This window comes from Accipiter gentilis, chromosome Z (genome assembly GCF_929443795.1).
Source record: "Accipiter gentilis chromosome Z, bAccGen1.1, whole genome shotgun sequence".
Taxonomy (NCBI): Eukaryota; Metazoa; Chordata; class Aves; order Accipitriformes; family Accipitridae; genus Astur; species Astur gentilis.
In genome coordinates, this window is record NC_064919.1 from 59,320,136 (window position 1) to 59,336,397 (window position 16,262).

The 16,262-nt window shown below is 45.1% G+C and overlaps 1 protein-coding gene across 1 annotated transcript in view; it reads left to right on the forward strand.

The window, feature by feature from the left end:
- The first annotated feature begins 10,437 nt into the window (after window positions 1-10,437).
- PGM5 (phosphoglucomutase 5) overlaps window positions 10,438-16,262 on the forward strand; it is a 77,011-nt gene continuing 71,186 nt past the window's right edge. Inside the window, exon 1 of the mRNA XM_049794523.1 lies at window positions 10,438-10,742. Within this exon, the coding sequence (XP_049650480.1) occupies window positions 10,482-10,742 (261 nt within the window). The 5' untranslated portion in view covers window positions 10,438-10,481. The remainder of the gene's footprint in view (window positions 10,743-16,262) is intronic.

Genomic DNA, 16,262 nt, shown 5'->3' on the forward strand with positions numbered 1-16,262 from the left:
GCCCTTTCCACTTGAATGTGATCTTACGAAGGTTGAAAGACCACCTTGTAAACTTTGGACCAAGATGACTGCAGAAGTATTTTGTGTTAAGGCAGGGATAGATTCAACACTGGAGAAAAGCTGGAGAAAGTACTTACTTTCTCCAGTACTTACTTACTGGAGAAAGTAAAGGTCCAGAAACCCAAGAAACCACCACTCTGGTAGGGTGTTTGCTGGTTAATCATGTGGCCATGGGACAGGCTGGAAGGGAAGTGGCATGGTTGACATAATCTGATTCAAAGTAACACCAGACAAGCAAAGACCTACAAGAGAAGTCAAGGCAGCACCCTCGGTAAAAGTGGTAGGTAGAAACAGCCTTCCACTTCTGTGCAAGGTGAGCCTCCTGGGGGAAAAACCCCTTGTAATTCTAGAGTAAAGAAATAAAGCAGCCTGTTACTTCTCTAAAAGCATTTTGGTCTAAATAAGACAGACTTGTTCAAGCTAGTTCTATGGCAGGTTCATTTCCGCAGCGGTAGGCTGCAAAGACCTCAACCCAGATGTGCACTGCAGGTATAAATAAATACATTAACTCAGTGTCTCTGGCAATCTTAAGGAAATGTCCTATTTAACACCTGCAATTGATGCTTTATTTTATTTTAGCTAACATTCTATTGCAACTGCCAAGTACAGCTACACTCATTTTCCAGAGTACGTCAAATTTTGGTCCATTTACATTTTCACAGAATCTAAATAAGAAAAGCTGAAGTTGCCCTGGATTTATCTGAGGCCAGATGAAAAGTCAGTCAAAACCAGGAGCAGAAGACACACCAAAACCAAAAGACTGGTTTGTCTGACTACAAGTGCCCAAAGACATACATCCAAATGGTTATCCCTAATTAGGCACCCTTCCTGGCTTGCAGGTCGTGAGAACTGAGAGCAAACTCCACAGGGAGGAGCCAGATGATATGGTAGGTTATGGAAGGGAAACACAAATCGGACTTTTCCTGTGGGCAGGCCCTCCAAGAGCAGACTTAAGCTAGACCAGACATACCCACAGGAGGAGGCGCTGCTCGACCACTTTCCACATCGCGGGTGTCACCTGCAGTCGGTTTGGGGGTCTCGGCTGCAAATCAGGACTCCGATGCAATTATTCCTTTGACTCACTTTGATTTTTTTTTTTTTTTTTTCTGGATCTTAAAGTCTGGATCTTCTTTCTGGATTATTTTTGTCAATTTAAAATACTGCTTTTATGTCTGCCTAGCCTTGTTGGTGGCCACTCAAATGTGGAGAGATTGTTTACCAGACACAGTGTGTTGCTATAAGGAATTTTTCTTCTTTTCGTCAGCTATGGTCAGAAGATAAAATAAGTTTCCTTGCAAAATCAGTTTGTCAGCTAAAATTTAGAGTATGTATGCTGAAAAACTACTTGACCTTTGACATGAGAGAGAGAGAAACTCTTAAAAAGAGAAAAATCCCGAGTTCTTTATCCAACAGCACTCCCTCAAAGGCAGGGCCCGAAAGAGCAGGCAGTGAAGAGTGAAGTTAACAATGTCTTTTTCAGTGGGTGCAAAACCAAAGGAAACCTTTAAGCAACTATGCAAAGTGATCAAAACCATGTTATTGACACCTGCTAAGGAATCACTGGAATTCTGTCCGAACCCTTTCTTAAAATACGCGTTTTTAATCCCTAGGTCTCAAAGCACTTTCTAAAAAACCAGCGAACCTGGTTGGTGAACTGAGGGACTTAAATATATTGTGACTTCCTCAAAAAACTTAGAAAGAAAACTGGTATTAAAATCCTCACCCCACCCCACCCCTGCATTCCAAGGAGCTGTTTTTCCGTGCTGATTTCTTCTTCCATTTTTATTGTATTCCTTAACAGTTTTAGCTTGAGTCCTTGTCAGAGACACTGTGACTTAGAGCAGGGATTATAACAGTTTGCTTTTCCTACCTTGATATATTGTTGTAGAAGCCAGTATATATAAGACAAGGAATCCCTGTACCAAACAATCATTATGTCGAGTGTGTATCTTCCTTCAGATTTGTTTATTATCAGAAAAGATATCAGGGGAACATTTCCTGCTCTGCATTTTTAAACTTTGTATATGCTTTGACTTAATGTTAAAAATCCCTGACTTTTTAAACGGATGGAGAGTACATCTGTACTATAAATTCAGTCTCTGCTTCATGTACCAATCTGTTAGTACAGCAAGAAAACCAGCATATTTCTCTGTTACCTTTACTACCTAGCATCCCCAGGGCTGGTAGTTAGATAGCCAGGACATATTTGAGAATGCGTGTTTCACTTCTGTATTATCACTGCCCAGCTGCCAGGATCAGACCATTGTGCCTCAGCTGAGATTTTCATTTTACCCAGTAACTCCACCACTGAAAAGAACGAACACACAGAGAACATGCTAGCTTGTAAGGAGTGGACTTTAGACCATGAAGAAATTTGCTGCCAGGATTCTGCAGTGCACAAGTGGATGATCACGTGGAAGAGGCCATTCTCTTGCCATACAGTTGGCAGTATCTGTAAGGCATATTTTTTCATAGTTACAGAACATGATGTCATCTGAGCATTACAGCCTGGAGGGCCTAGTCTTGTGTTACTCTCATTGGATGCAGTGGTAGTACTTCAGAGTACTTCACTTCTGAAAATCAGACCTGAAAATCTGCAAGTCTGTGGCAGCAGGACCTGTTTGTAGCTTGTGTTTTATTCTTGGCATATCGTGTGCTAGAATGCCAATCATAAGGATAAAGTTTCCACTCTTAACTTGTGACATAACTGGTAAATAGCCATAAATCGAAGTGTAAGGCTTCCGCAGAGCATATGGAGTAAGCTCCTGCTAAATCGGGCCTTGATGACATGGTGCCTTACTTGGCAGTACAGCCAGCTTTTTAAACAGAATATATCTATCTCCATCACACAGACTAGCAAGACTGTGGTGACTGCACACTTAATTTTACATATAGAAAGATTAGTTAACTTACTTATCTGCAGTTAGAAAAAGAGAATGAATCTCTTGACAGTGGGCAAAACTAAGACCGTGAAGCATCCTTCCATATTCAGCACTTCCACACAGCTTGTGTTGGACTCAGAGAATCTGTCACTTCCGGAGCAGGAATTTAATTAGTTAATTACAAAATGTTAATATTTGAGAATGTTAGTATTTTAGGTGGCTTAAGTATATTTCCAGATTTTGTGAAGAATTCACATGGGATCCATGTCAGACATCTGTGGTTTTTGGGGGATTGCATCTCTGCTACATTCTTTCTGGGCATTAACGATATGTAAGCATATTTATGGGTTAGCAGGAGAGAATTGTAATGCAGTGTCCTCTCAAACTGCCTTCTCCTCCCATGAGAGAGGAGACCACTTGACTGTGTAGCTCTTTCCTGTTCCTAGCCTTTCCCTTTTTCATCCCCACCATAGCTCTTTCTGCCCTTGAATCATGTTACTTCCCAATCTGTATTTAATTAAAGGACAGCAACAAGCATAGCACGTGCTGACAGTTCATCATTCTATCCTGAACTTTGTGGTATTAATTTATTTTTAATTGCCAGACAGAAAAAAAATCCACATCTATATATAAATCCCAACATGAACTCAACTGAAAAATACAGACTTTCTTCCCAGAAGATTCCCTCTGCAGATGTCCTAACTCCTAATATTGGATGCTAGCATGTGCCCAAAGAATTGTACAAATTTTACAGCTTAATTGAATGATTGAATCTAGCAGCTGTTAAACAAGGGTTACTGAACAGTACCAGGAAAAACTTGAATCATATGTTACTTACAGCCTTTTTATCAAAGTAGCATTTATTCCACCCCTTGTTCCCCGCTTGCACCAATCCAGACAGGCTGCCTAATGAGAAGCTGTGATTTGTGCAGAAGCATATCCACTGTAACCTGGATTCCAGACTTCCAGCAAAAGCTGTTGCACAGCAGTGCCTGTTTTGGTCTACACAGCCACTTAGCAAACCCAGGATGTGGAGTAGGACTTAAACAGATCTGTTATTATTTCCCTTAATCTACAAGGAGTGCATAACAGGTGATGGACCTAAGTAATCTACAAGGAGTGCATAACAGGTGATGGACCTAAGAAAGCTGTGTAAATAAGTAGAATGGTGCTCTTGCTAGTGAGGCAACATACTCAGAGGAGAAGCATTGCATAGCCCCTTGCAGGACCGGAGAGAGGGCTTACTTTGACTCCCAGGAATTACATTTTGTTTCCTCTCCCATGCTGGTGAGTCACATTCCAAGCTGCTGTTAAGGCGATAGGAGAATTAAAGTGTCAGCTGCTTCCCCTGCTCATTCCAGTCCTGGCAGCGGAGGCTAGACCCGCAATGGAGCTGCTGAACTAACTGTGGCAGCACTAGAGCAGGAACAAAGACAGTGGCTTGGGTGCATGTTCAGATTCTGCTTCTTCCCCACATTGTCAAGAACCATTGCACGATGTACCTGTTGTTCATACCCTTGCATAACACCTCATGGCCTAGCATTCAATGCACTTGCCTGAATATTTCTATGGAATTGTTGAAAAGAAGAATGATGGGACTGATCTGTCAGTAAGTGGAAAATGAAAAATTGCTAGATAGATAGCAAAGATATCCAAAGCACTAGTTTAAGTAGGCATATTGTTAGAGTTTTGAAATGGAGATTTATCTTGATGTTCTCTGTTATGCACAAAACTAATAAACTTTCTGCAACAGAGTCTCTGGGCATTTTGGGGGATGCACTTTTTACAATAGTTGCTTTCTCTGTTACGTTAATGATTGCTGATCTTCCTTCCTCCCTTCCTCAGTCCCTTCCTTCCTTCCTTCCTTCCTTCCTTCCTTCCTTCCTTGTTTCTTCTGGTTTGATGGGTAGTAACAAGCAATTTTGTAAGTCAGACCTGACTTGTACAACATCACGAGTTGCTGACATAGCAGTAAATCAGCCGTCTATCATGCAAATTATGTTTTCAGGGATTTTTTTCCTGTTTGAGCTTTGTAAATCAATTTGCATATAAGTTTGTGTGAAAATGTTCCTTAGAACAATCATCCTGTTTCACAGTAATTAGAGACTTACAGCTGTAGTGAAATATAGCCTTTTTTGGTGATTAAGTGTTATTTCCAGAAAACAACATCACTGAGTTGTGGTATCCACCAGATCATAAATACTACTTCTCAGTAAAGCTCTGCTACAAGGGAACTAATTTTCCTGTAGGAGTATAATATACACTTTCTCTGCCTTTTCTAAACATTATAGCAAGGCTTACACAGAAAAGCTTTTATCTGTGAACTGAAAGACAAGACAGATCAGGTCAGTCAAAATATCTAAAAAAGTTTCAATTCTATTTTCTCTTTTAATTTTTTTAACTCCTAAGTAAATTTACATTTTGAACCAAAGTCATTGCAAGTCAAAGAAAACAAAGTATTCACAAATAGAAAATGACTCAATTCGAAGCACTGGGTTTTAAAACTATGTTTGCTTTTATTAGTAAAACAATATATTAATTGAAATTAGCCATTCTCTTTGAGTGTTTTTCATAAGCCAACTTTTTATTTTTAGAACTTTTTTGTAAAATGATTTTTCCAATAGCTCAGGTTAACAATCTTCATCTTACAATAACATTACTGTATGACGTTCCTCAAATTATAACTGCACTCAGTGGCAGAATGAGAATTTGAACTGCAAAACACGGCACCATGGGGAATGGCTGAATTAATTTTAAGTATCCACATTTCTATTGCAAACACATATTGTATGAAACAACTGTAAAAATAATGTATCCACCTAAACCTCAGGTATTACACTCACGCTGAATTGTGAACTTAGTAGTGCAACTGAAAGACCGAAACTTGCTTAGTTAATGGTGCTGGTACTGTTCTGCCACAACATTTGCAAGCTGATAACAAAAGATTTTACCTTAACAGAGAGTAAGCTTCAGGTCCATAGCAATTTCTTGTATATTAGCATCAAATCAGAGCTGGACTGGGCTTCCATAATGTACCTTTAAGAAGATACATGAGTAGTTTCTGCCATCTTGCAGAGGGGACGCTTCTGGTCACCAGGTCAACTGAATTAGAAGTAATTGTGTGGCTATAGAGGGCTTCTGTTGCTGTGGGACAGATTTCTTTCCTCTGAGTCAACACAGAAAACAACCCAATGCCCAGCTCAGCGCATGAAATAATTGGACCTAAAGGGACAAAGAAAGGCACCAGTACAATGCTGGTAAAAATAGCTGAGGAAACACAGAAATTATGGCTCTTAAAGTAATTAACATTGCCTCAGTCAGCTGCACAAGACAAATGAGTTATGGTAAACATCTTAAGGCTCAGGAATTAAAAAGCTTTAAGAATAGAAGTAAGGGTTGAAAATATTCCTGAACTAGATAGCATATTGTCAAATGAAGCTTGCAAAATTGACAGTCAGAAAGCTAATTGTTTTGCTTGGAAATGGAACAAATTTAACATGTATCCTATCATTCTGTTACATTGGGTTTTTTTTTATTTTAACAACCTTTCAAAAACTAACTCACAATGTGGCAATACTAAGAATATATTTAGCTGTTGTTTTCCAAGAAGGTGTTCCAGGATTTTAACATCATCCCATATTGATAATTATTCCTTTGTTAGAGATACATAGCAGTAAACACTTAATGCACTGCAATATTGGCCATTTAGAGAGACCTCCACTTTTCAATGAAATCTGCTGAGAGTAGAACTGCTTGTGGAACTTTGTATTTGGTTTGCATGGCAAGATTTTGATAACAGGGGGGCTACAGGGGTGGCTTCTGTGAGAAACTGCTGGAAGCTTCCCCTGTGTCTGACAGAGCCCATACCAGCTGGCTCCAAGACGGACCCGCTGCTGCCCAAGGCTGAGCCCATCAGTAACAGTTGTGGCACCTCTGGGATCACATATTTAAGAAGGGGAAAAAACTGCTGCACAGCAGCAGCTGGGAGAGAGGACTGAGAATATGTGAGAGAAACAGCCCTGCAGACCCCCAGGTCCCTGAAGAAGGAGGGGGAGGAGGTGCTCCAGGCGCCGGAGCTGAGATTCCCCTGCAGCCCGTGGGGAAGACCATGGTGAGGCAGGCTGTACCCCTGCAGTCCAGGGAGGTCCACGGTGGAGCAGATATCCACCTGCAGCCCCTGGAGGACCCCATGCTGGAGCAGGTGTATACCCAAAGCAGGCTGTGTGACCCCGTGGAGAGCCCACGCTGGAGCAGTCTGTGCCTGAAGGACTGCAGCCTGTGGGAAGGACTCACGCTGGAGAAGTTTGTGGAGAACTGTCTCCCTTGGGAGGGACCCCACGCTGGAGCAGGGGATGAGCATGAGGAGGAAGGAGCGGCAGAGGCAACGTGTGATGAACTGACCGCAACCCCCATTCCCTGTCCCCCTGTGCCACTGGCGGGGAGGAGGTAGAGAAAATCGGGAGTAAAGTTGAGCCCAGGAAGAAGGGAGGGGTGTGGAGAAGGGGTTTTTAAGATTTGGTTTTATTTCTCATTACCCTACTCTGGTTTGATTGGCAATAAATTAATTTCTTCCCTAAATCGAGTCTGTTTTGCCTGTGACAGTAATTGCTGAATGATCCCCTCCCTGTCCTTATCTCGACCCACAAGCCCTTTGTTATATTTTCTCTCCCCTGTCCAGCTGAGGAGGGGAGTGACAGAGCGGCTTTGTGGGCACCTGGTGTCCGGCCAGGGTCAACCCACCACAGACTTTTGTTACTCTAAAAGAGAATTTGAAGTGCTTCTCCATGTATAAATCTATCAATATAATGTAATCCAGGTACTGGAAAATTGAAGCACTTCTTAAAAAAAGTAAAAAATTGTTCCTTTTCTTCAGCTTTTTTACTAGAATCTTCAGGCTCTCTACATTAACTTTTTCATGCTTTGCACTGCCACAGTGAAAGCTGGTAATTTTTTTTTTTTTTTTAACCAAAACCTGAGCTTCTCATGAAACAGCATGATTTTAGGAACCTGAGTTTTGCAAAGTATTACAGGAATCACAGTAAAAGAAGAGTCATATAAACTTTTGCTTGGACTTATCTCAAGCAGAGCCTGAGTTTGAACTAAAAAATTGACAGTGCTCTTTACAACCCATTACACTCCTGGTAGAGCCATTCTCAAGGTGATGCTTGAAAAGACTGCAAAACACACTTTTTCTTTGTTCTTCAGCACTGTTTATGTAAATGATATGGGCGAAGACAAACGCTTCCGGAACATTGTCACTGATTGTCCCTCTTAAATGTACATTCTGGAACAGAGTTTTTAAAACCGATTCAAACTGGTATATTTTCTTCCAAATGCTGAACGCATTTCTCCTACCCATATGAAAAATACAGTCGATTCTCTATTTCAAAGACCATTACTTTGCTTCTTACTTTGGTCATGTGTTTTCCGTTATTTGGCATTTGGAACTTATCATCCAGTCTTCCTAATGCTTTGCTTTTGACCTCTGTTGCTGTTTCTTTGTTGGATACTTGCTGTGGTAGATACCAGTTATCTGATTCCATTTCAGCTTTCACTGATGCAGACCATGTGTCGTGGTTTCGTTAATGGCAGCGCCCAGCATTACTTAAGGCGTAACAGCCTCATCTATAGCTGTGCCTTGTTGACATTAGGCATTGCCATACTGCAGAATTTTTCCTTCTGCTATTTGAAATGCATTCTGAATCAGTACAGGAAGCCATAAATGTGACTACGGACTCGGAGGTCTAACAAAAGAGAAAGAAGAGACTACTGCTTCCCTGTATCTGCTCTGGCCCTCTGCCAGAGTATATGGTTCAGTATATAGGTGTTCCTTCACCAGAGCTAGAATTCCTGTGTCTGTTTTAGTGGATTAGTTTATTTAAATTAAACTGCTGGGCCTTGCCCACCGTAGCATGTATAGTGTTCTACTGTGAAGGCAGTGGTCACTGCCAAAGGGATGGATGAGTAGCAGACAATCATGTCTTAAACTCTCATACTCTATCTGCTATGAACCACTAAAGAGACTGCAGAGACAGGGCTCAAAGCCACAGCTGAGTTCCTCTGGTTACCATTCATCAGGTGGCACTCACTGTCTCCTAGTCTACGTAACAGACAAAAGTATTTTACCCCGTGTTTGCCCGGCCACCTCCTGTCATGCAGCTAACGTGTTGTCTCGTTGAGCCGTGACACTCCACCTTGCTTCTGAGCAGTTTATGAGCAGCAGACTCCTTCGCAGAGACCTGAAGAATGCCTTACAAAATGATTTCTGTCTGCTCAGGCGCAGGTCTACACCAGGGGTTTCTTAAGCACAAGAATGACATCTAGGTTACACGACTATTTTTTCCAACTCTCCAGCCAACAGAACTGTCCTGGCAAGACACTGTAGTGTGGGCCCGTGTGAAGCAAGCATTTGGATGGAAAATTTCAGCTGATGTTTGACAGTCATAGGCATCTGTAAACACAGCCTTTGCGCTGGGAAATGTCAGGCATCTTCATGATTGCCAGTGCCGCCACCTCTGCATTTAATTTAAGCAGAATGCACAAGTATGTCAATGAACTCGACCTCCCCACATCTGTATGAAATACTCTGCAGTTTTTCAAAGGCTAAGACACTTTCAGAGGGTTGCTCGGCCTTACAGGGGGTAAGCCTGGGCAGGAACCGGCATGATCTGTTATCGTACAGTCAGACCAGACCCCTCCTGTAGTACTCGGCTCCTGCCGTGGAAAAAACGAAGCAACCCCCGCTCTGTAGGCTTGCTCACTACACAGAGAACTTTCTTCAGAGCGCTATAATAGAAAAAGAAAAAGGAAAACAGGCCGATTGCCCTCGCTGGAGGATCGGTAGTGAAAGAACTTGTTCATTCTTTAAGCGCTCGTTCTTCCGTTTTCTCGCCTGCGGAACGGGACCGGTACCACCCCCCGCTATCACTACCCCAGCCTGCGGACTGGTCCTCTGCTGCCGGAGGGGGGACGGCCGCCCGGCTGCTCCCCGCGCCGCCCGGCGGCGGTGCGCGGCCCCCGAGGCCGGCGGCTGCCTGCCCGCCGGCCGGGCCGGAGGGTCGGCGGCGACGGCCCCGGCGCTGACAGAGCGTGATCCCCCCGAGCAAGTGTGCCGTGACGGCTCGCCCTCTCCCCCCTGCCTCCGGTTACATCCCTGGCAGCAGGCCGCGATCCTCGGCTTCGCTTTCCAGGGTTATTTTTGGCCGGGGCCGCCGCATGCTGATGGCAGCGGACCGGCGAGCCCCCGGCGTCCCTGCGGGCGCCCAGGCGCCGGCGGGGGTGGGGGGGTGGGGGGGTGGTGCCGCCGCCGGGCGGGGGGAAGGGGCGGCGCGCACCCCGCGCCCGCCCCGGCTCCCCCGCGGCGCCGGGCTCCCGCCGGCGGGCCGCCGAGGGCTGGGCGAGCCCGCCCCCGGCCCCGCGGGGGGCCGGCCGTGAGGGAGCCCGGCCCCGCGGCCGCGGAACGCCTCTCCGCTCCGCCGGCAGCCTGCGCGAGGGGCCGCCGCTCCCCAGCGGAGCCACAGGCGGCAGCGGGGCGCCGCCATGGAGAGGACCCCCATCCCGGTGCTGACGGTGCAGACGGCGCCCTACGAGGACCAGCGGCCGACGGGCGGCGGGGGGCTGCGGCGGCCCACGGGGCTCTTCGAGAGCCAGCGCAACTACCTGCCCAACTTCGTGCAGAGCCTCCTCTCCTCCGTCGACCTCCGCGACCGCCAGGGCTGCACCATGGTGGTGGGCAGCGACGGCAGGTACTTCAGCAAGACGGCCATCGAGATCGTCGTCCAGATGGCCGCGGCCAACGGGGTAAGCGGCCCCCTCGCCCTCGCCGCCGCGCCCTCACGCCGTGCCCTCGGGGTGGCCTTCCCGCTCAGCCGGGCCCCCCCACTCAGCCGCTCAGCGCCGCTAGCCGGGCCCCCCCCCCCTCAGCCGCTCAGCGCCGCTAGCCGGGCCCCCCCTCAGCCGTCCCCGGCCCGCCTGAGGCGGGCGTCCCCCTTCTCCTCCTCGCAGCGGGGTCCCCCCCTGCGGGGAGGAAGCGCGGAGAAGGTCTGAGTGCCGTGAGCCGGGTAGCGCTGGATGTGCCGGTCGAAATAAGACGAGCTTCGCCTCCGGCCGTGTGTCGGTGGTCTGCGCCTCCGATGCCCGGGTCAGCCCAGTGCCGGCTGGGACGTCCTTTAGGCCGTACCGCTAGGCTTCGGCGTGGCTGGCTTTATCTATGTATAACGGAGGCGGTCGTGATAATAACCTCGGGAGACTGCTGCTGGCCATGCCGTGCTGTTTCGCACCTTATTTTAGACTGGGGCAGGAATGGGAGCTGAGGGGCAAAGTTGATTCTGCAGGAGAAAATGTAGCAGAATTAAAAATAAGTGGGTGGGAAACGGGGGAGTGTCAGACACCTGTCTGCTGCTCAGGATCTTTTGAAAATATTCAAGGAAAATGGTGTTACTGAAGCAAGAGGAATTCAGCAATTTCGCTGCATCCTAAGAAAATAATTGTTGTTCTCCATTGCTCACTTGCAAACAAATTACAAAATGCAAGAAGACAACAGTGGCAAATACCTCTGAGATCAGATGGGTTTCAGCTTGTCTTGTGCAGTCTTGAAAATAGGAAACCGACGTCTTCTGAGAGATATGTGCACGTTCATGTGTTGGTGTGTATGAACAGAAAGCTGGAAGTACCAGCTAATGTGGGCTTGAAGTTTCTGCTTCGATGCAGAGGTGAAGCTGCTGTCTCTCGTTATGATGGCTAAATTGATTCTCTGGATCTGGCAGAAGTGACATAATTTTATAGGTTGGGTTTTTTTTTTTTTTTTTTGTGGTGAATTTACTTTTTCTTAACTCTTTTCAAAAGCTCCATTCTTTAAATGCAGTCCTGTTTTATAACCAGGAGATCTTTCAACTTTAAAACAAATCTCTGTACATGTCTGAATTTTCCCTGCTGTTTTGTTGTCCTATACAAGCTATATGGATTAGCCAGCCTGGTATAAATAATGAGTATTTTAAATTTATTTCTAAGGCATGTGGTCACCACACTGATAACATCAAGAAGACACTGAGTGATACCTGAGATTTCAGAGACACTGGCTGTGTTACACACTGGCTAGCTTTTGCAAACTCACTGTTCACGCAGGGGCTTGGTAGGGGCCAGGGCTTATGTGGCTGGGGGTGCGTGGAGGGCTGTCAGGGGGGCCGCTGTTGAGGGCAGCACGGTGGTGTTTTGTCTGCAGTGGCGGGGAGGGAGTGTGCCGGGAGCGAGCACAGAGCAGCGGGAGCGGACTGGTGTGTGGGGTGTTGCGAGGAAGGTAGGACGGGACCTGGAGGAGTGCTGCTCCCTACCCTCTTCCCCCACGTAGCTCAGTGGAGAAAGCCTCACCGCTGGAATTGTACCTGTTGACCAGGTGGGACAAAGCACAGCGACAGCTTTAGCAAGAGCCCTGCAGCAAGAGCTGCCCTGCCGAGGCTGAGGTCCTTGCCTGCCCTTGCACACTGGTAGGAGCTACAGATTTACAGCCATAGGGTGACCACAAGGACCGAGGTGCTGCGGAAGACAAGAACTTTGGAGTTTAGAAGACCAGGGGCTTGTCAGCCAGGTTATGCTGTATTCAGGACTCCTTCCTGACTAATTTTTCCTGTCAGCTTGCCTCCTTCCCTCTGCTTCTGTCACATTACCCATTTTGCTCGATTTCCCCTGAAGATCAGGTCTTTTTGACCTCAGGATATTTCCAGTTTGATGTGTTTCTGGCACCTTGCTGTAGTATTGCTTCCCCTTTCTTAAGTTGCTGCAAGTTTCTTGGAAACACAGTTTCTCCCTAGTGTTTTCTGAAGCCAAAATCTGAGCTTTTCTGCTCACAGTTCCCACAAATATCTGAATTCAAGGATGATGCTCTTACTCATGACACAATCCTCACAAGTTCCACAGGCCAGCTGTTGGGGTGCTACTGATACTGAAAAGGCTTCCCATTTCCATGTGCTATGCTCCATCCCCTCATCACCATCCTCGCCCTGCTTGCTCTCACCCCCGTTTCTCTCAAGCATGCTGTAAGTGCATAAGCCTCACATTTACTTAGTGAGTACTTGTTTGTATGTTTTATTTTTTGGCTGTTAAAATATATCTTCTGGGAAAATACCTAAACCTTCCTGGAGGCATTGTTTAGTGCTGCGCTGTGTGAGTAGGGGGAGAGGAAGGGAATATTCCTGAGCCAAAGATCTTTCCCTTTGGATAAGGTGAATGTCATTAGAAGGCATGTAGCCAGTATCACAAGGAAAGAAGTGAGCTGGTGTAGGCAGGATCGGATGAAATGTGTGGAAGCCTTGAAGCTGCATTCAAAACCCTGAGCCACCCCAGAGTGCCAGGAGAGGGATAGCCACATAGTGCTGATAAACTGAACTTGAATCTCCTTCCTGGAAGACACGTAGCGAGTGTTATGGTTAATTGTGCCTGCTGAGTACAAAAATAAAAGGGATTTTCTATTATCAACTGTAAATGCATTGCCCTTTAGAGTTGCTAGGTTCCCCTTGTTCTAATTTGGTGACTCACCCCGCATTCCCCCTGCGTTAACAGCCTAGCACAGTTGGCATAGGCCCCAGCAGAAGGAATGAGATGAGGCCCCCTGCCCGGTCAGCTGCCAGTGCTTGCCCTGCCGCCTTCTCATCCTCAGTCCCTCTGGCTCATGCCCTCCAGCTTGGGGTTGCAGGTACACACTCTGCAGCTGTAGCCTGCGCAGGCTTCCACCGGTGGCAACAGCCACGGGCTGCTGCATGCTGTGCAACTGTACTCAGCACACGCTCCACCAGATCTTTCTGTTCAGAGCCGAAGGTGGCTAACCAGGGTCACCCTTCGACGGGTCACACAGCTGGGGCTGTAGCAGACGCGTTTGGGTAAGGGACTGCATGCTGTGAGAAGGTGGGGCTGTGCGAGGACACCCGTACCATTCCGGGTTGCAACAAGGAGTTTTGCGAAGTGGGGTGTTAGGAGAGTGTCTGAGGATGTATTTCCCTTTTCACCTGCGTCCTGTCAGTAGCAGTGTCCTTGTACCTTGATGTGTGGAAGAACTGAGATAAAAGGCTCCACCGTTTGTAATACAGTTCCACTAGAGATTAAATGCAAGTATTCCATTAGACCCATCGGGTGGATGCACTGTCTCATTTCTGATGCAAAATTTAGGATAGGTTTAAATGAGAAGCTGGCATGTGTGAGAATCAGTGGCAGATCAGAAGCTGGTGATCATACTCTCCATATGGAAAGTCATAGCAACATCCTAGAGAGATCACAAGAGTATTGCTAGTAGTGCTGTAGAAGCTGGAGATGGCAGAGAGTTTTCCAATTATCTTCTTTATAATACCATGGTGTTTTTATTTTCCATGGTCTTCCATGCAAATCTTGCCATCCCTTCCTGGACCTGTATGATTGATATATATTTGCTTGAATGTTGAGTGTGGCGCTCAGTCATCTTTATGGTACTGTAGTACAAGATAGGAAGGCACAGCCCTGTGCTGTCCAGGATATAATCTGCTTGCTTCATGTTCTTTCAAGTTTAATTGACTGAGGCATGTGAGAGATTACTGGGAAAAATAATTAAAAAAAGCATTAAGTGACTCCATGATAATCAACTGAATCATCTGAAAATGCACAGCTGCAAGTGGTAATATTGCATAAAAATGTTCTTGTAAAGTACTTGTTAGGATGACTGTTCTTTCAGCTGTAAGAGTTTGCTGAGGATCATGGTCTTTGTTTCTGCTGTTGCTACTAAAAGCAGATTGACAAAATAGAACGTGGCGTACGGGCACAGTATTAGAAGAGACATTACATGCCTGTGATCTCGTAGCCATGCAAGTTTTTGAATTCCAAAGATAATCTTCCCATGCTATGAAACTGTCCAAGATTTTCAGAGGTATATTACTGGAACTTTAATTGTGAGCCAGTGCATGGAAATTATTTGGTTACTGTTTTAGCCCAGCTTGCGAGAAGTCTGTGAATCTGAGTGTTCATTACTTAAAATTAATTAAAAGTCAGTTTAGTATTTGGTTCAGCGACAAAATGAACAGCTTCTGGGCCAAGAGAGGGACAAGGTTGTGCACTCTTGCCACTGAAATGAAGAGAGCAGAGGAAGATGGGTAGCGTGCGTACACTTCTAAGGTCTGCACTGTCCTCAGGCAGTTTTGTAAAAGCACTGAAGACCTTCACATAAGGTGAAGCTCTTTGCAGTAGGCACTGCAAATAAAATATCTGTGTATCATTCATGTAATTTCACTTTCAACATCCTTAATTGAGAATACTAAATACTGCAGTATTTCTATAGTATAGAAATTAGTATAATAAATAGTATTTCTAAGTAGTATAGAAATAATAGCCTTGTGACAAATGCTGAAGGCAAAGCAAATTACTCCTGTTCATATTAATATTGGACATCCAGAAAAATGGGAAAACTGGTTTGTGCAACATCAGTTGAACAGGAAAAAAATGAAAGTATGGTGAATAGAGAGCGCCAGGTAATTTGTGCATTCTGAATAAACTAAGTATTCTACTTACTTTAAAAAAACAGTTTTCGTTTGCATGAAGGCAAAAATCTAAACCTCAGAAGTTTAGATTTAGAAGTACAAAGAGCATGTGCTCATGATAAGCCTGTATAGAAGTATAAATGCATTTATACTTGAGCGTACCTCAAGATAGATTCAGTGGTGTTGTTTTCAAGCATTTTGCAAAATGTAATTCCTGTCATCTTCCTTTTGCTTACCCATACACAACATTGTTTTAAGAGCTGGCACCCATTTCTGACAGCTGTATTTGGAAGATTGAGTCATTGCTCTAGCTTTCTACATGCTTCATAGTTTAAAAAAGGGAGAGACAATATTCAAAACAAATATTTTCAGTATTTATTTTCACCATGCTTTTCTTTCCATAATAAAGGTACATGGGTAGATTGTTGTATAGACTGGAAAAAGTTTGTTAAGAGTCTATTTCCCAATGTTTTCTGTTTTTCTAATGCTTCACTACAATTGGCAATAGTGATTAAACGACAGCATAAATACAACAGTCTTGCAAGACATGGCATGTTGTCCAAAAGCTGCTCCATGGACTGAAAAGAAGCCATAAAAGGACACACTCAAATTCAGAACAATTTAAAAAAAATAAATCTCTATTTCTCTTTCAAATTATTTACATGGCATTGGTTTAAATAAAACAGTAAAATATGTGGCTAATGGAAAGTTTTCTTTATTGAGCTTGATTCTAAAAGTGTGTCAAAGCATGTGCTAGAGCTCCTAGTGACTTAAGTGCCTCTCCTGGTGGATGGAGTTTTACCATACGCATTTTCTGGGGTAAAAGTGT